Source organism: Stigmatopora nigra, chromosome 5 (genome assembly GCF_051989575.1).
Source record: "Stigmatopora nigra isolate UIUO_SnigA chromosome 5, RoL_Snig_1.1, whole genome shotgun sequence".
In the NCBI taxonomy this organism is placed as follows: Eukaryota; Metazoa; Chordata; class Actinopteri; order Syngnathiformes; family Syngnathidae; genus Stigmatopora; species Stigmatopora nigra.
Genome location: NC_135512.1, coordinates 1,428,475 through 1,448,888, shown reverse-complemented (window position 1 = coordinate 1,448,888; position 20,414 = coordinate 1,428,475). Strand labels below are relative to the sequence as shown.

Below are 20,414 nucleotides of genomic sequence, written 5' to 3'. Positions count from 1 at the left end.
ATGATAATTTGGGGCAACTTGGAAGAAAAAAAAAGCGAACGTAACTTCCTTTAACTTCGTATGCGTAGTTGTGTTAACGCTGAAGTTTAGCTTTGTTTAGTTTACTTTAATTTTTGTTGTTAACGTTTTTCGTTATTTCATGACTTCCATGGAAAAAGCCACGACACCGGCGGAGCAAGTGGCCGCTTCGGAGGGCGAGGTTGCCGGCGGTGAAGCCGAAAAGCCGGCGGTGAATGACCAAGCTAACCGTCGTCTGTTTGGAGACCCGTCCGGAGAACCACAACTGTGTCTGAATCCTTTTAAATGCGAGAAATACTTCGTTCTGAGGGTAAACTCTTTTATTTACTCATATGTATCTACTTTATGTCATCTCGTTCGATAAATGAAAGTTAAATATAAAAGTAATACTTCATTAAGCTAGGCATTTTGTTTGTTAATCACTTCACTTGTGCGTAATTATGTTGTTTGTTTATCGATATATGCTCATTTTCGTATTTTATTAATGTTTTTAGTTTTAAAAGACAGTTTTTCAAGGGGTAAATGATAATTTTGAGGGGTTTTACAACCTCAAGTAAGAATAAATAATTGTATTTGTTTGTTTTCATAATTTTATGTGACTAGTGAAATATCTCCAATTCGTTTAAACTGGGAGGATTGGCTATGAATGCTCATTTTTCAGAGCATTGTCAACGGTTATGACTGGCCAGTAAAATGAATTGGACGTCTAGTGACGTCATGGTTAGCCCATGAGTTAAATGAGTGCACTTGAAGAGGAAAAAAACAAATCTAATAATCATAATTCATATGCAAAACCTCAAACTTTTTTGCTGAAATATCTACTACCCTTTTTTCACCCAAACCACAAACAAAACTCTACAATTATGTACCCGTGATTTTCTTCCACGGGGTGGTAGTATTTCGCCTTTAAAAGACGGGTGAAATAATCAGACAGGTCCTTTTGTTGTATTTTCAAACCAACTTAGAGAAATGTCTGAATAGCCCGTTATTATACTCTCCCAAGGTCTATGACCATTGGTTAATCATTACGTCATCGCCCCGTGTTTAACGCATGCTAGCGGCATGAGTCCCTTTTTAACTCAACACCTGCACTCATGTATAACATCAACTACTTCACCCTGTCACAAGTGCACTTGAAGAGGAAAAAAACAAATCTAATAATCATAATTCATATGCAAAACCTCAAACTTTTTTGCTGAAATATCTACTACCCTTTTTTCACCCAAACCACAAACAAAACTCTACAATTATGTATTCTGATGATATATTTTATTGAGCACCCGTGCGTAAAAGCGTCATAGTATGTTGAAAGTATAATCAAATAATATACTGAACGTGAGTATAGAAATAATACTTTTAATAGTGCTAATAATACTCATGATAAAGTTTTAGCATACCTGTTAACCTCAGAGCTGAACTGTGTAAAACAAGGTCGGTTTTACAAAAAAAACATACCGTAATTTCACATTTATAGGGCGCACTTAAAAGTAACATTTTCTCTAAAATTTTCAACGCGTCCAATCGGTCAGGGCGTCTTTTCTGTTCACTAAATTCAATTTTGGTTTCATATCATCCTGGCACGCTACTTATTGTAATCAACCCAGCGGACGTCCACCCTAAAAAAAATAGCCTCGCCCCGCATTCCAAGCATTACGGTAAATCCATTCAAAACATCTCAGGGGAGTGGCAAGGTATTTGACTTCCGTGTGCTCTCAGCACTTTAACCCTGCTGTCTTAAAAAAATACATGTTAGTCCCTATTCTAACATATGCAGATAGCATAACATACACAAGTAGATAGCATAACATACACCAGTGGATAGCATATGGATAGCATAACATACACAAATGGATAGCATAACATACACAAGTGGATAGCATAACATACACAAGTGGATAGCATAACATACACAAGTGGATAGCATAACATACACAAGTGGATAGCATAACATACACAAGTGAATAGCATAACATACACCAGTGGATAGCATAACATAGGTATGGTAGCTTTTTTTATATTACATAGTTATGTTTTTACTTTTGTTTATAATTTTACTGAAAAACTCGCACTTTATGGAGTAGCGCCGTTAATTTTATGATATGCAGCTGTTGTATAATGACAAAAAAAGGCTTTGATTTGATAGCGGGTAGCATAACATATGCTAGCCTAGTGTCATGCTAGCGCCTTATCGGACAAAGCGTCCAATGTATTGACAAAAAACTGAAAATATACCAGAAAAATTAGATGAGATGGGTCTGAAAATACAGTATTTAAAAAAAATGCGTACTAACATTGTTATACAGCGTAGACAATTTTAAATGATCAATAGAAAATATGGGGAAAATGTATACGTTGACCGTTATGTTTTGGGTGTCATGGTGAACCATTTTTTTGTCATAATTTAATTTATTTTGTTTTTCAGCCTGGCACGCTCCAGCAAGCCCTCAAAGAAATTCAACTTCATGTGAATCCAAAATTCGACGGCAACATCCTTAGCATCTGGCTTATGGCGGAGTGAGTTTATGACACACCCACTTTTCACAAAATCTACCCACTTTCAAACCCAATTTAACCAGATTGGAAATCCGTCACCGTCAATGACAACCATTTGAATAAATATCATTTGTAATTATATAGCTTGACTTTGGCAAAATGTCCTAATATAAACCGACATGTAAAAATATAGCGCGGACGTTAGCACTGCGTACACCCGACTTGAGCTTTCAGGAAACATTTAAAAGGCCACACCAGCAAGTGGATTGAATGAATTATAAATAATACATATTTTTTCCTTGTTTAGATTTGTCCTACATTCGGATCAGCGGCTTTTGGCCGCTGCCAGATTCCCGCCGAGCTTGTATGGTCTCGTGTTATTGACATGATCGACCCGTGTTAGCATTTCGCGCCATGCTAGCAGTCAAAAAACTAGCTTAAAAGTTTCAAATTTCATTTTCATCTGACTACATTATTTTTTTTATTCATTTTTGAAATATTTATGAATTTTCATAATTGTCAGGACCTTCCAAAAATTATATATTTAGTCTAAATGATAGCAAAACCATTAGTGTTAAATTTTTTAATACAATTAAATCTTGCAATAATAATACAATAACTTTTGACTCTCCCTGACAACATAAAATTTAAAAAAAAAACATTAAAAACCTCCCAATTTTTGGAATAATTTGTTTTTGATTCATTAAAAAAAGATTAAAGTCTTTATTTTCAAAATTGGCAGGTCCTTCCAAAAATTACATATTTATTCTAAATGATAGCAAAAATGTTTTAGTTTTTTTTAAATTCAATCAAGTCTTGCAATATTGCAACTTTTGACTGTAATATTTTAAAATAAATAAAGAATTTTTATAGAATTTCTTCTTTCAAATTCCAGAATTTAGCAAAAATATCAGTTTTTGCTCCATGAAATCACTTAAAAATTACTTCATTTCTGTAATCTTGCAACTTTTGTCCTTCAAAATATTACTTAAAAGCATTAAAAAGCAATATATTACGAATAAAAAGTATAGCCAACGTATCTTCTTCTTTATTTTCTAGCTTAAAACCAGAATGGAGGCCTTAGAAACACCCGCATGCATACTTTATGATCTTTTCGCCGCCGGCGGTTTTCTGAAAAATTTCAGCTTTTTTTTCATAGTACATAATTGAGTAGCCTCCGATACATGTTTTTTGTACTCACTCATAAGTTGCCATGTTGACTTAAATGTCTTAAATGTTAATTTCTTCTCTGTAACGCAAGTCATTTTCCTTAATGAGCTGCAATTAGTGTTTTTAAAGGTAAACAAAAGACAAAAACAAAATGTCAATCCTGCCAGTCGTTAAGGCAAAAAAAATCACTTTTTTCCATTTACCAAATTCTTGTAGGTAATTGCTGAAAATTACCGTATTTTCTCGCAAATACGCCGTATTTGTCACTGAAAAAATTGACTGAATTGAGGGTAAGGCTTATATACGCATAAATTAGACAGTCATTTATTTCAATAGAGAGAAAATATGAACAGATAAAACGCTAAAGAAAATATATTTTTTAAAATTTTTGAATATTTTTTGAACGAAATTCAAGAAAATAAACCATATCTTGCATAAAACATAAATTTCCTATTAAAACCATGAAAAAAAATACTAAAAAAATCCTGTATAAAAGTTGTTATACAGCGTACACTTTGAAATGATCAAAAAAAATTCTAAAATACTGCAAAAAACGTATCAGTTAGCATTTTTAAGGCCATTTTAGGGGTACAGCTGATACACAAAGATGGCTTTTTGAGAGAAAATACAATAAAAACATATAAATACAACACAGCACATATTTACTCACATTTTACAAAAAAAGTACAAAAGTAAAATCCCGTATAAAAGTTGTTATACAGCGTACACAATTTGAAATGATAAAAAACTTACTAAATACTGCAAAAACACATCAGTTAGCATTTTTAAGGACATTTTAGGGGTACAGCTTATACACAAAGATGGCTTTTTGAAAGAAAATACAATAAGCGATTCAAAAAAACATATTTACTCACATTTTACAAAAAAGTACTAAAGTAAAATCCCATATAATAGTTGTTACATAGCATACACAATTTGAAATGATCAAAAAAAACGTATAAAATCCTTCAAAAACGTATCAGTTAACATTTTTAACTACATAAACAAAATGGCTGCTTTGTCGTAATCCTGCCTTATTTATTTACAACATAAAATTGTGTATTATTCAGGTTAATAATATTATTCTGACTTCCTAGGGTTAAAAAAAATGTCTTGTTCTGATACAACTTGTCTTATTTTATTACTATTAAACCATAACATGTAATTTTCAGTCATCATTCTTCCTTCTTTCATAAAAGTTGCCGTGACCCGGATTCGAACCGGGGTTGCTGCGGCCACAACGCAGAGTACTAACCACTATACGATCACGGCGAGCTAGTCGGGCTGACCTCTCGACTGCACCCCCGACGCGGCTAAAAATAAACACGGTGTGTTTGGCTTCAGGGTGGATCACTGGAACAACGAGAAGGAGCGACTGTCAATCATCACTGACAACTTCCTGCTGGTCTGCAAATACGACTTCATGATGTTCCAGTGCGAGCAGATCCAGAGGATTCCGCTCCACCTGGTGGACCGCATCTGTTACGGACCCTTCACCTTCCCGCCCAGTTCCGTGCTTCAGTAAGTACAAAAGAAATACTCGAGATATGAGCTTAATGCGTACCAGGACTGAGCTTGTATGTCAATTTACTTGTAACTTAAATGAATGTTTCCCATAGAAATGAACTAAAAATACATTACAGTGTTCCCTCGGTTATCGCGGTTAATGGGGACCGGGACCACCCGCGATAAGTGAATTAAAGTAGGGATTCCCCTTCAAAAATGCTTAATTTGAATTTAATTCAATTTTTTTTTAATTTTTTTTTTATTTATTTTTTTTTTTTTTAAAGAATTTACCCCCCTGTATGCAGTACACCATATAGAATACGAGTAGAGGGAGTGAAATTCATGTTATAACAAAAACAACTGTATAACAATATTTGTATTTTTTTTATTTTTTTTTTCCCAAAAAAATCTGCGAAGCTTTGAGTCCGCGGTAGCTGAACCGCGAAGTAGAGAGGGAACACTGTAATTCATGCCAAACCCCTGAAAAAAAGACCAAAAATAGGATGTTGGTTTGGAAAAACATTTTTATTTGTTCTAATTTGTCATCTATTAACAAAGTGATAAATAGCTAGTGGTTTAATAGTACTAAAATGTGTTTTGTAGAACTAAAATTAGACAAATTAGAACTTTTTTGCACTTTTAGGTTATTGTGTAATCAAATTAAGGCATATTGTCAGAAATAATGAGACGGCTTGAAAGCTAATTTGAGGTATGACCGCATATTTTCTGTTATAGTGGTACCTCGAGATATGAGCTTAAAGCGTATGTCAATTTACTTGTAACTCAAATGAATGTTTCCCATAGAAATGAACTAAAAACAACAGAAAAAAATGCAAGGCCCCGCCCAGTGCTCGTAGAGACATTACATGAGGGAGTTGGGAGACAGTTTATCAAAATTTGTCTTGTATCTCAAGATGAATATTTGCTCCAAATTGGACTCGTATCTCAAGATAAATATTTGCTCGTATCTCAAAAAATATTTTTGCTCCAAATTTGATTCTTGTCTCAAGGTAAATATTTTTGCTCCAAATTGGACTTGTATCTCAAGATAAATATTTTTGCTCCAAATTTGACTCGTATCTCAAGATAAATATTTTCTCCAAATTTGACTCTTATCTCAAATTGCTGGTATGTCAGGGCACTCGTATGTCAAGGTATCCCAAGATAAATATTTGCTCCAAATTTGACTCGTATCTCAAGATAAATATCTGCTCCAAATAGACTCGTATCTCAAGATAAATAATTGCTCCAAAATGGACTCGTATCTCAAGATAAATATTTGCTCCAAATTGGACTCGTATCTCAAGACAAATATTTCCTCCAAATTCTACTCGTATCTCAAGATAAATATTTGCTCCAAATTGGACTCTTATCTCAAATTGCTGGTATGTTGGGGCACTCGTACGTCAAGGTACCACCGTACATTTCAAAATGTCCGCCGCGTCTCCGCTCATCAAGGCGCATTGTTATGAGCTTAGTGCGCCCACTCCGACACTTTGGCAGGTTTTTAGCAACTAATTAAAAGATTGAGAGAAAAAAAAAACGTTTCTGCCTCGAGAGTTCCCAGAATTCCTTGTAATTAGCCAGCTCGTGTTCCACTTTGCTTTACATGAAAAAAAAACAACACTTTTTAATCTGCAGGCGAGCGTTTGCTTTATTTATTTTTTTCTCGTGCCTCAAAAGTATTTTTTTTTGTTTCATTTTGTTCCATTTTGTAATTTATCTTGGTGAGGAAAAATTAAGTCAAATGGATAATTAGGACAAAATGGGGACGTTTTTAAGGATGTTTTTTTTATACATGACAATTAATACGTTTTTCCTGTTCATAGTTTTTTTGGGGTTTTTTGTTTCAAATTGTGTACATGACAACTTTTCTATGGGAAATAATTTGTATTTATTTGCATTTTTATGGTTTTTATTGTTTAATAAGTGGAATTGCAATCATTAATTAGCTGAGGTTGCCAGGTATGAGATAGTGAAGTAGTATAGATCTCATCTTATATCATTTTCTGAACCGCTTATCTTCACAAGAGTCGGGGGGTGCTGGAGCTTATCCCAGCCAAGGTGAGGTACACCCTGTATCGGTGATCAGCCAATCACAGGGCACAAAGAGACAAACAACCAATCGCGCATAGCTCGGGACAAGTTAGCATCCAATTAGCCTAGCATGCATAGTTTTTGAGATGTGGGAAGAAACCGGAGTACCCGGAAGAAACCCACTCAAGCCCGGGGGAACATACAAACTCCACACAGGTGGACTAGACCTGGATTTGAGCCCGCGGACCCAAAGCTGCGAGTCCTACATACTAACCACTTACTTCACTGAAAAAATGAGATAATTAGTTATTAATTGATTTTTTTTATTATTTTTGTCTGTTTGTTCTTGTATTTGTGCACTTTTTAGTCTTATTCTATGAAATTGACCCCGTTTGTAAGCCTATAATTTTGACAATTGGACCATTTTTTCGAGCAATTCTGACATGGATTTGAACCCGAGGACACAGAGCTGCGAGTCCGACATACTAACCACTTACTCCACTAGGTCGCCCACTTCAAAAAATAACAAAAAAATGAGATGATTAGTTATTAATTGATTTTTTTAAATTATTTTTGTCTGTTTGTTGTTGTATTTTATATGAAATTGACCCCATTTTGTAGGCCTATAATTTTGACATTTGGGCCTTTTTTTTGAGAAATTTTGACATAGCTTTAATCTTCAATATTTATATTTTTCGATTGAACGGAAATGTCAAGTTTTTCCCTTTTTTCTGCATCACAATCTGAACCTTTTTGTCTTGAACCTTGCTTTGAAAGTCGGCCAAGTCAAAAGACGATGTCGCGCCAGGGATGGGTCGTCATCGGGTTCGCTTTTTCCTTCTTTTTGTAACGGGAAGTGGCGAGCTGTCACTTGGAACTGTCACTTAGCTGATTAGCGTCTAAAACGAACACGCTCCTTTTGATGCAAACCTTTTTTTCCCTTTTTTTTTTTTTAAAGACGGCTCTAGGGGTAGCCCCGCGACGCCGGCTAATTTGATGAATAAAATGTAACGCGCTGTGAAGAGCTTAGAGAGCGTCGTCTTTATTCCGGGCTTTATCTCGCCCGCATTCCCTTAAATTATACATAAAAGAGTCGGCGGCGGAAGACACGCGGGAGAGACGGATCCCGAGCCAGGGCCAGGGCCACGTTCTCGCCCTTCTTCTTCTTCTTCTTCTTCTTTTCTGCCGTCCCGACGGGAAGTGTCTTGATTTGGCGGCGAGGTCACGCTGTCACGCCGTCACGTTCGCACACTTCCTGGTCCAAAGTTCTTCTGGTTTGTGATTGGAGGAAAAGGTTGTCCAAATGAACCCTAATTATGCGGGAAAGTCATACCACTTTGCACATTAAAATGTCAGGATTTTTGAAGATTTTAGTATGGCATAGTGGTGGAGTGGTTAGAGCGTGTCGGCTCGCAGTTCTGGGGTCGAGGGTTCGACTGGGTGGAGTTTGAGTGTGCTTTTAGGGAGTGTGTGGGTTTTCTTTGGGTACGCATGTTTCCTCTCACATTAAAAAAATATGCATGCTAGGCTAGTTGGATGCTAAAGTTAGTGGAGTGGTTAGAGCGTGTCGGCTCGCAGTTCTCGGGTCGAGGGTTCGACTGTGTGGAGTTTGTGTGGGTTTTCTCTGGGTACCCATGTTTCCTCCCATATTAAGAAAATATGCATGCTAGGCTAATTGGATGCTAAAGTCAGTGGAGTGGTTAGAGCGTGTCGGCTCGCAGTTTTGGGGTCGAGGGTTCGACTGTGTGGAGTTTGTGTGGGTTTTCTCTGGGTGCCCATGTTTCCTCCCATATTAAGAAAATATGCATGCTAGGCTAATTGGATGCTAAAGTCGGTGGAGTGGTTAGAGCGTGTCGGCTCGCAGTTCTGGGGTCGTGGGTTCGACTCTGTGGAGTTTGTGTGCTTCAAAGGGTTGCATGGGTTTTCTCGGGGTACCCATGTTTTCTCCCACATTGAAAAAATATGCATGCTAGGCTAATTGGATGCTAAATTGCCACAAGCTATGATCACTTGTCTTTCTTAAATTGTACATTATTTTTATTGTTTACATTTAAGGGCATGCTAGGCTAATTTAGAACTCTTAAAATGCCCCTAGCTGTAAGTAATTGGCTGTTTGTGTCCTTGTGCTCTGTGATTGGCCGGCCACCAAATCAGGTTGTCCCACCCCTCTCACCTGAAGTCACTTAGAATAGACTCCAACACCCCCCGCGACCCTAGTGAGGATAAAGAGCTTCAGAAAATGAGACGAGAAATGAGACATCTCCCTTCCATTTTCTTCTTACCCCATTCTTACCAGCAGAGGCCACTGTTACTTCACAAAAAGACTTTTGGTCATTTGTACACTATAAAAAATGTTCTAAAAAATATCCACCTTCCTCCTGGTTAACTTTTCAAGTTATTTGCGGGTTTTTTCAAGGGTTCGTCCTTAACACGCCGAATTCGACAACCTTTTATTCAATTTTCCGGCTACAATACCTACTTTGACCTGATTTTGCTAGAGCGATATTAAATAAAATATGATGACATATTAGAAGCACAGTTCAACGGCAAAAGCAAGCAACATTAAATATTTACTCTCCTTAAAAAAACAAAACAAAAGTGCACGGCTTTTTCCTGCTGAATATTAAGGAAGATATGAATTAATTAAAAGGAATAAATATGAGATGTTCCTGGTATACCGATCTTAATTCATTCACCTCCAGAGAGCGTCCAATCTGGCAGGAAAGTCATTTAAAGAGCTCTATTGTTCATTTATTCACACATTTTCTGAAGGAATAAGGGATTGTTATCGCTTATTCATTCATTTTCTGAATTGGTGTATCCTCACTAGGGTCACAGGGGGTGCTGGAGCCTAGCCCAGCTGACTTTGGGCCAATCGCAGGGCACAAGGAGACAAACAACTAGTTATTTAGAGCTAGGAACAATTTAGCATCCAATTAGCCTAGCATGCATGTACCTGGAGAAAACCTAGCGGATAAGCGGTTCAGAAAATGAAATATGAGCCAATTTGGTCGACTATGGGACTTATGGGGTGCTTGGACGTTTGGTCGCCGGTCTTTTGGTGAGTTTGATATCTAAAGAGAGAGAGTTTAATATGTAAGTACTGTTTAATATCTAAGGAGTGTTTAATATCTAAGTAGTGTTTAATATCTAAGCACTGTTTAATATCTAAGCACTGTTTAATATCTAAGTACTGTTTAATATCTAAGTACTGTTTAATATCTAAGTACTGTTTAATATCTAAGCACTGTTTAATATCTAAGTACTGTTTAATATCTAAGCACTGTTTAATATCTAAGTACTGTTTAATATCTAAGTACTGTTTAATATCTAAGTACTGTTTAATATCTAAGTAGTGTTTAATATCTAAGGAACTCTTAATATCTAAGTACTGTTTAATATCTAAGTAGTGTTTAATATCTAAGTACTCTTAATATCTAAGTAGTGTTTAATATCTGAGTACTGTTCAATATCTAAGTAGTGTTTAATATCTAAGTACTGTTTAATATCTAAGTACTGTTTAATACCTAAGTACTGTTTCATATCTGAGAGAAAGATTAATATCTAAGTACTGTTTACTATCTAAGAGAGAGAGTTTAATATCTAAGTATTGTTTAATATCTAAGTACTGTTTAATATCTAGGTACTGTTTACTATCTCAGTACTGTTTACTATCTCAGTACTGTTTACTATCTAAGTACTGTTTACTATCTAAGTACTGTTTAATATCCAAGTACTGTTTAATATCCAAGTACTGTTTAATATCCAAGTACTGTTTACTATCTAAGAGAGAGAGTTTAATATCTAAGTATTGTTTAATGTCTAAGTACTGTTTAATATCTAAGTACTGTTTAATATCTAAGTACTTTCTAATATCTAAGTACTGTCTAATATCTAAGTACTGTTTAATATCTAAACACTGTTTAATATCTAAACACTGTTTAATATCTAAGTACTGTATAATATCTAAGTACTGTTTCATATCTAAGTACGGTTTAGTATCTACATACTGTTTAGTATCTTAGTACTAATATCTAAGTACTGTTTAATATCTAAGCACATTTGACCGGTGACCAAAAGGGACCAAAAGACCGGCGACCAAACGTCCAGTCACGCTCTTACGGACTCTTCTGGTCTCGCTTGCATGGCGCCCGACCTTAAGAAGTAACAAAATCTGGGAATTGCACTCCCTCCGTCGGATTTGAGCTTGAGGCGCGATTGAGCAATGGGCACTGATTTGTTTGTTGGCCCGGAGACAATGCGGGAGGGACACTTGCCACCACAGCTGGAGGAGCTGCACTCTATTTATCTTGCGTGTTGACTTACGCGTCCCAGGCGCTCCAGAGCCCACGGGCGGAGACTCCGCCCACCCGCCCCTTCAACCCCATCACTCGGCCCCCCCGAGCTCATAATACAGTGTTTCTGTCGGCGTATGTGCGCACTCCGGATTAAGTGGGGCGCTAAAGGGGAGGTCACTCAAGGGTGGATTTCCTTACCTTCCTTACCTTCGGGTGAAGGATGACATCATCGGGTCGGAGAGTCAGGCCTTCAAGGCCTGCTGTTATTGGGTTTGGTGACTTTCAAAATAAGACGACATGCCTGAAAAGTCTGTCGTTTTGTTTTGAAGGAGACATTTATTCAGTTGTTGTATTTTTTTCCGTATTAGCCGCCTCCATGTATAAGCCGTAGCCTTAAAATTGCCTTAAAATGGTTGAATTTGACAATTTCCCTCGTATAAGCCGCCCCCTGATTCGCCATTTTCACAAAATCAAACCCAGAAAATTAGTAAAAAAGTAATTAAATGGCCTTAAAATGGTTAAATTTGACAATTTCCCTCGTATAAGCCGCCTCCTGGTTCATAATATTCACCTCCATATTCATGGTTTTAATAAGAAGTTCATGTTTTATGCAAAATATGGTTTATTTTCTGGAATTTCATCCGAAAAATAGTTTAAAATTTTAAAAATATACTTTTTTAAGCGTTTTATCTCTTTAAAGTGTTTATGGTTTTAGTAGGAAGTACAAATGTGTTACTTTGAAGGGAAAATCTTAAGTAAAGTGGTATTTCTGAGATACTGTATCAAAAAAATACCCGGATTTGATGTATTCACCACCATTTTTAATTTTTAAAAAATCTTAAATCCCAACTTTTTTACGTCTCCCTTCGCGTGCTTTGTCCTCCGCAAAGAGCGCCAGAGGCGTCTCAGCGAAAGTCCAAAAAAAAACCCACATAAAGCCGGCAAAGACGTCCAAGGCCCCCCGGCTGAATGAGGCCCCGCCCATGTTCTCGGCTTGTTTGGGCCGGTCTGGTTGATCGCTTACCTTTGGAATTCACAAAAGCTTTTTTTTATTTTTTTTATAAGTACATATATTTATATATATATATATATGTATATACACCCAACATTTACACACCAAGGCCATAGATCAGCATCCTGACAAAAGGCCAATGTGTACCCACCTAAATCCCAGTCCTCCGTCATCACCCGGGAAATATAATCGGTCTTTTGAGGCCGGGATTTGCTTGGGTGCCGCCATTTTCTTTCCTCCCTCTCCCACCCTCGTACAAAATGTTTTTTGTCGTGGTTAAAAGCTCTTCTGTAAACACGAGTGGGGGGAATGTGGGGGGGCAAGACGCCACCCCTCCCTGACCCACCGTCATGTCATGTGAATACCCTGGCGAGTTTTTGTGTCACGGGTGTTGTTGGCCTGGGGGCCCTTCGTTTGAATCTTGTGCAAGATTCCGCGGTAAAATGTGCGGGGTGACAGATGATGGATCATTAAATATATTGGCCTTCTTAAGAAATCGCACACGCCCTATTTTGTTCATCGCTAGGTTATGCTGGAGGCGGGCCCGCGGTTAGCGCGTCCGCCTCGACGTTTATGGGGTCGAGGCATCGGTCCCAGGTGGGGAGTTTGCGTGTTATCGCCGGGTCTGGCCGGAAGTTTGGTCGCCCGGACGTTTGGTCGCCCGGATGTTTGGTCTTCCCGGACGTTTGGTTGCCCCGGGACGTTTTGGTCGCCCGGACGTTTGGTCGCCCGGACGTTTAGTCGCCCGGACGTTTGGTCGCCCGGATGTTTGGTCTTCCCGGACGTTTGGTTGCCCCGGGACGTTTTGGTCGCCCGGACGTTTGGTCGCCCGGACGTTTGGTCGCCCGGACGTTTTGGTCGCCCGGACGTTTTGGTCGCCCGGACGTTTTGGTCGCCCGGACGTTTTGGTCGCCCGGACGTTTTGGTCGCCCGGACGTTTTGGTCGCCCGGACGTTTTGGTCGCCCGGACGTTTTGGTCGCCCGGACGTTTTGGTCGCCCGGACTTTTTGGTCGCCCGGACTTTTTGGTCGCCCGGACTTTTTGGTCGCCCGGACGTTTTGGTCGCCCGGACGTTTTGGTCGCCCGGGCGTTTTGGTCGCCCAGGTGAATATAATTTTTAGAGCTGATTTTAACAGTAAACTCTCTGTCATTTTGACAAACGTCCGGGCGACCAAATGTCCGGGCGACCAAACGTCCGGGGCGACCAAACGTCCGGGCGACCAAACGTCTGGGCGACCAAACGTCCCGGCGACCAAACGTCCGGGCGACCAAACGTCCGGGGCGACCAAACGTCCGGACGACCAAACGTCCGGACGACCAAACGTCCCGATGACGGGGATAGACTCCAGCGCCCTCCACGACTCGGTGGAAAAGTGGATAGCGTTTTGGCCTCACAGTTCTGGGGTCGAGGGTTCGATCTTAGGTTGGTTCTCACTGTGTGCAGTTTGGATGTTCTCCCCGGGCTTTAGTAGGTTTTCTGTGGGTATTCTCCGACATCTCAAAAACATGCTAGGCTATAAAAGAGTTCATTTGATATTAGTGACCTTTCAACTTATCGATAGAAGCTGATTATTTCCATAGTTTGGATCGATATCCAGGCGACCTTCGACCTTTGGCTTTGCGTGACTGCACACAAAGCTTTTTTACTCGTGAAGATTTTTGTTTTGACATTTTGTTCCGTTTTTTCGCGGGGTGGAGCGGGCACGCTAACGCTGATATAACCGATTAATCCAATGCTATTTATTCGAGTCTTGCGCAACTGCCATTTAACAATGCTAGCTCCAGGCTTCTCATTGTCTTTGATGTCTTACAATCCTCCAAAATATCGTAAATATTCCATTTTTTTTCACTATCTCCACCTAAATAAATCCCACGTTTCCCCCAAATAATACCCCCCTTAAGCGCCAGGCCTCCATGACGTACGACGGACAAATACCAGGCGGAGTGGCGAGGAAAGGCTTCAAAGACCCGCTTTGGTTCAGTCCTGGAAAAAGTAATGCTTCATCTAGCCTTAGAAAAGATGTTGCCTGGGGGCTTTTTCATTAAAACTGTCGGTATTTTCCCCTTTAAAAAAAGGAGCTAGCAGACAGAAGACAGAAAATGACGAACGCACCGTTGATTAGCTTCAAGTCTGAGATCACGCTCGCATAACGAGCGCGCCCCCGGGGGGCGCCGTAGCCGTTGAATACCCACAAATCCCCCTAAGCGAATTCAGGCTTAAAAACAAAATAAGAAGAAACTACAAATCAGGCTCAATGCAGTTGTTAGTTTCTTTTGTGCTCTGTGATTGGCTAAAAATCTGTTCAGGGTTCTTACTAGGTAAATGGATTAGGGAAGTTCTTCAGCACCCCCCGCGTGCAATTTAATGTTGTGCCAAAATAAAATATTTCCGAAGACATATTTTTTTGCCAAAAATCAAATTTAGTGATAAACTGAACACAATAAAAATCTAAATATTTGTTGCCCCGCCTCTTTTTAAAAAAAATATTTTGATTAAAAAATGTCAATGTAAACATTCAAGGTTATTAATTATTAAAGAAGCTTAACCACATGACAATAACAACATTTTTTGCTAACTGAAAAAAATACTATAATAATAAGAACTATTTCATTCACAGGGGGTGCTGGAGCCTATCCCAGCTGTCTTTGGGCCAGAGGCGGGGGAAAAATTTATTGGAATTTTTAAATTGACAACACATTCGGCTCCAGGTTGAGCTCCAGCACCCCCCGCGACCCATGTTAGCATAAGCGCTTCAGAAAATGAATGATCAAATCACTCGGCCGAGAGTCAGTTTAATATCTAAATATCTACTGTTGAAACCAGCTCTCAAAATTATATTCACCCGTTCTACCAAACGTCCGGGTGACCAAATGTCCGGGCGACCAAACGTCCGAGTACTAGCTCGCATAAGTCTTTTCCAGGTGCTCCTCTTTCCCATCACATCCTAAAACCATGCATGCTAGGCTAATTGAATGCTAAATTGTGAGATGTTAGCATAAGCCAGGGGTGTCAAACATACGGCCCGCAGGCCGGATCTGGCCCGTCTGGTGGATTGGTACGGCCGGGGAAGAAAGTTGCATTGCATAAAAAAAATTATGAATTTTCTTTAAAATTTGTAGTTCTGGTATTATCCGCTAGGGGCGCTAGTACGTGCAGACAACATGAATTGACATTGATTTATGTTCTTATGTTATTCTCTTGATCATAATATATTGTTCATATTGTAAAAGGAAAATTCTGTTAATAAAAAATTGATAATTTAATCATTCTTTGCACTAATTATTAGTATTAGTGACTAATACAAAAGTGGAAAAAAGTGGGCTTATTGTTAGTTCTATGTCATTTTGCAATGAGTTTACTGGCTTGATCTCAAATTAAGCTGGATTCGGCTCGCAGACCAAAGGGACTTTGTTCGCTATTTTTCATATTTTTTATAACTTTTTGTCCTCTTTTGTCTTCAGCCGTGCGGGTGAAGGCTTGCGAATCTTCTGGGATCGCCTACGAGAGCCGTCCTTCACTTCCTGGTGGAATCCCTTCGCCACCGACCTTCCCTACATGACCTTTACGGAGCACCCCGTCAGGATGATCAGCGACGCCTTCGCCAACATTTGCGACGTAAGTTTTACCCGTAAAAAATAATTGTTCCGTAACTTAAACGGGCCACCATTCTCGTGACTCATAAAAATAAGAAAATAACGGCTTTAAAACGAACAAGTGAATCATCTCCGATTAAACCAAATGTTCTGGAATCTTCCATGAGTCATTTTCAAAATAAAGTCAGCATTCCCAAAGAGTTATTTGAAATAGAATGTTTATTAAAGACAATTTGTGATGCAATGGAGTGATGCGATGTGGCAATTTTGGATCACTAAGGAAAGGAATTGGGTTGGTCCTCCCGTGTCAGCAGGTGAAAAGAATTGAGCAATCACCACGACGCCATTCCAGCCGTGTCACAACATTTCAGCTGGAAAGGGGGCGGAGCTGCGTGTGGGTTGTGGTCAAATTACATATATAGTCATACCGCTACTTACGAAATTCATTGCTTCCAGAACATTTTTAGGAATTTGACCCTTTTGTAAGTAGAAGTGTACTTTATACGTAAATTATATAAATGTGTTCTGCGGTCCTCACACAAAGTCCAACGAAAAACCCTTAAAAATTGGTCAGTGTCCTAATTTTGTATTAAAAATGTGAGGAAATATAAAAAAATGAGAAAAAATTATATATAATTATATTTATTTATATCTTAAAATAGATAAAGCATATAAAAATGTGCCCTCTACTTACAAAATTAATTGGTTCCAAGACTTTTTTTGTAAGTAGAGGTTTAATTTATACGTAAATTCTCTAAATTTGTTCTACGGTCCTCACACAAAGACCAACGAAAAACCCTTAAAAATTGGTCAAAGTGTCCTAATTTTGTATTAAAAATGTGAGGAAACATAGGAAAATGAGAAAATATTATATATAATTATATTTATATATGCCTTAAAATCGATAAAGCATATAAAATTGTGCCCTCTACTTACAAAATTAATTGTTTCCAAGACTTTTTTTGTGAGTAGAGGTGTACTTTATATGTAAATTCTCTTATTTTGTTCCACAATCCTCAACTACCAACTAATCCCTTTAAAATTGGTCAAAGTGTCCCAATTTTGTATGAAAGATGTGAAGAAACACAAAAATGAGGGAAAATCGTGACCAGACTTTTGGTCCCCGGACGTTTGGTAGCCGGACGTTTGGTCTCCCTGGTGAATATAATTTTGAGAGCTGATTTTAACAGTAAACTCAGTCATGTTGTCAAAGGTCCGGGCGACCAAACGTCCGTGCGACCAAACGTCCGGGGACCAAAAGTCTGGTCACAATTTTCTCTAATTTTTGTTTCCTCACATCTTTCATACAAACGTCCGGGCGACCAAACGTCCGGGCCACCAAACGTCCGGGCGACCAAACGTCCGGGGCGACCAAACGTCCGTGCGACCAAACGACTGGGCGACCAAACGACTGGGCGACCAAATGTCCGGGGCACCAAACGTCCGGGCCACCAAACGTCCGGGGCGACCAAACGTCCCGGGCGACCAAACGTCCGGGCGACCAAACGTCCGGGCGACCAAACGTTATTTTTGTGTTTGCCTCTTCACTGTTATCTGACCCGGCCGGCGGCCACGTTGTCCACAGATGAAAAACTTCCGTTCGGAGCTCCGAGACGCGGCGCAGCGGGCCCACAAGGTCCAGCCGGTGGCCGGGAAGGCCAACGGGGTCTTGATCCTCCAGCAGGATATTTTTATCAAGGCCTACGTGGGTCTGACGTCCTTTTTGGGGAACACCAACAGGCTGGGATACTGCATCGCCAGAGGAAACCTGGGCTTTTAAGTCTATACGGTACTTCAATTTTTGAACTATTGCTTTCATTTTTAAAGAAAATCAAGTTGAGCATATTTGCTTTTTTGTGCAATTGGAGATCCACAAAAAACACAAAGTTTTTTTACACAAGATAATTGGATATTGGATGGGGTTTTTGGGTTTTTCGTTTTGTTTTGTATGTTAATATAAACGGAATATAAAGGTACCTCAAGATACAAGCTTAACGCGTTCCAGGACTGAGCTCGTATGTCAATTTACTTGTAACTCAAATGAACGTTTCCCATAGAAATGAACTCAAAACTAATTAATTTGTTCCAAGCATTTGAAAAAAAACACCCAAACAGGATATTGGATTGGAAAAACATTTTATTTGTTCTAATTAAAAACACTGAAAAAAATGCTCCGCCCAGAGCTCGTATCTCAAGATAAATATTTGCTCAAAATTCTCAAATTACTCATATGTCAGGGCACGCATATGGACGATATCATCTTAATATTGTTGGAATTATGTCCTTGTGGAATAATTTCACCCAACTTATTTTTTGTTGTTGTTGTTGTTGTTGTTGTTTTTGTGGACAGGGAAGCCGCACCTCCCACGTGACTTCAACTATGGCCGCCGTCCTACAATCATTCTACTTTCACAGACATATAATTGTTGTGTTATTACAGGTAACATTTGTGGGGAATTTCGTTTGACCTTTTTCGATTGCTTACTTCAGTTTTTAAACTAATTGTAGTTTACACTCCAAATCAACAGGGGGGCGTCAAACACAATGGGTGTTGGTTTTTAGTTTTTATATTTTAATCAATTACTCTCTTCCTAAATATTTTATTTACATTTGGTTTTCTGGGATGAACAAAAACAATATTTTGAAAAAAAAAACTGTTGCATGTTTATAGTATATAATAATAAAAATGTCTGTTTTTGACACTTCAGTTTAGTTTACTTATTTAGTATTTAGTAGTATTTATTATCTATTCATTATTTTAAAAAAAACTAAAGTAGTTGGAATAATAATTTGAGATTTTTCAATTGTTTGGTCTACGAAATATTAACCGCGATATTTGAGGGATTACTGCATTGTGAATTTTTATGTAATGTAATTTAAAAAAAACAATATAAATATATATTAGTTTTTTTCCTTAAATTACTATACTTCACAATTCTCTTATTGAGTCAATACCCATTTAAATTGATATTTATACAGTTTTTGATGGAAATAAACAATGGGTGACTGTACTTCCACTTGCGTCCAGTAGTAAGCAGCAGTGAGCCGCTATGTAGTAATCATGCCTGGACGTGCGGGGGCGCTGTTTCCTGGCTCACGTCCCTTTTGAGTACTATACATCTTAGAAAAAGTGTTTTTTCTTTTATATTATTTATATTAAAGTGATCTATAAAAAATAGCAATAACCTTAAAGTATAATGTCAATCATATCGCCAAAATTGAGCGAATACACACCTTCTAATATGTATATATATAAATATATTTAATTCATCCTTTCATTGACCTTCCCTATTGCGCATCTTCGTAAGGGTTGCGGGGGTTGCCGGAGCCTATCCCAGCAGATTCCAGCGAAAGACAGACGAAGCCCTAGACCGGTCGCCATTCATCCGTAGGGCTCACGGAGAAACAGACGACCAATCATACCAAAGGTGAACCACTACTTCATCACTGTTGTTATTTGAAGCTTAAAATCTCATTATAATTAACTATAATGACAATAAAAGCATTTAATTCAATTTATAATATATAACAATAACTTTTTTTAAATAACCACTCATAACTTACAATTTTTCATGTTATTTTTATCATTCAATTGAATTGAAACGTCCAATTATTTGTTATGTTGCCCCTCCCCCACCCAACTTTTTGACCATATGCTAACATAGCTAGCTAGCTAGCCTCTCACAATGTGAAACCCAAACACAACAATATTTTCGTTTTTTTTTTAACTCAAGGCTACTTTTGTTGAGTGACAAATTCAACTGAAAAGTCAAGCCTCGGTGCTAAGTCCGTCTTGGGGCGTCGCCACATTTTTCCCCGGGCAGGAAACCAGGTTAAGTACCTTAACGAGCGCGCCGTCCAGCTGAAACTCCACCGGGCAAAGCGGCGGCTGGAGTTCAGCACCCCGGCTATCGAGTGTCGGCACCCCAGGGGGTCCGTGATAGGGGGCTTAACCTGTTTCCTCCCCAAAGAACTGGCTTGGGGTTCAAACCCTTTGCTTGACAACTTGTCCTCTACTCGCCGTACGCCGTTTCGACATTGACCGTCCCCCCCAAAAAAAGCCCTCGGGAAGTCTTCTTCTTTCTTCTGAAAAATGGCATCCCAAAAAAAAGTATGCTAGGCTAATGGGATGCTAACTTGCACGGCTTCATTCCACATTCCCCCCGAAAAAAGCATGCTAGGCTAATGGGATGCTAACTTGTCTGGTTTCCTCCCATATCCCAATAAAAAAGTATGCTAGGCTAATGGGATGCTAACTTGTCCGGTTTCCTCACACATTGTTTTTA

At 38.8% G+C, this 20,414-nt stretch overlaps 1 protein-coding gene and 1 non-coding gene across 2 annotated transcripts; one reads left to right on the top strand and one right to left on the bottom strand.

The window, feature by feature from the left end:
- Nucleotides 1-12: 12 nt before the first annotated feature.
- On the top strand, nucleotides 13-18,828 carry tprg1 (tumor protein p63 regulated 1). Its single transcript, XM_077717450.1, has 6 exons — nucleotides 13-328; nucleotides 2,441-2,532; nucleotides 5,026-5,202; nucleotides 15,997-16,150; nucleotides 17,714-17,917; nucleotides 18,479-18,828. The coding sequence occupies exons 1-5, from the start codon at nucleotides 140-142 to the stop codon at nucleotides 17,906-17,908; spliced, it is 807 nt and encodes a 268-aa protein (XP_077573576.1). The 5' UTR covers nucleotides 13-139; the 3' UTR covers nucleotides 17,909-17,917; nucleotides 18,479-18,828.
- trnah-gug (transfer RNA histidin (anticodon GUG)) lies at nucleotides 4,882-4,953 on the bottom strand. Its single transcript has one exon. It is a non-coding gene; the product is annotated as a tRNA-His (tRNA).
- Nucleotides 18,829-20,414: the final 1,586 nt, after the last annotated feature.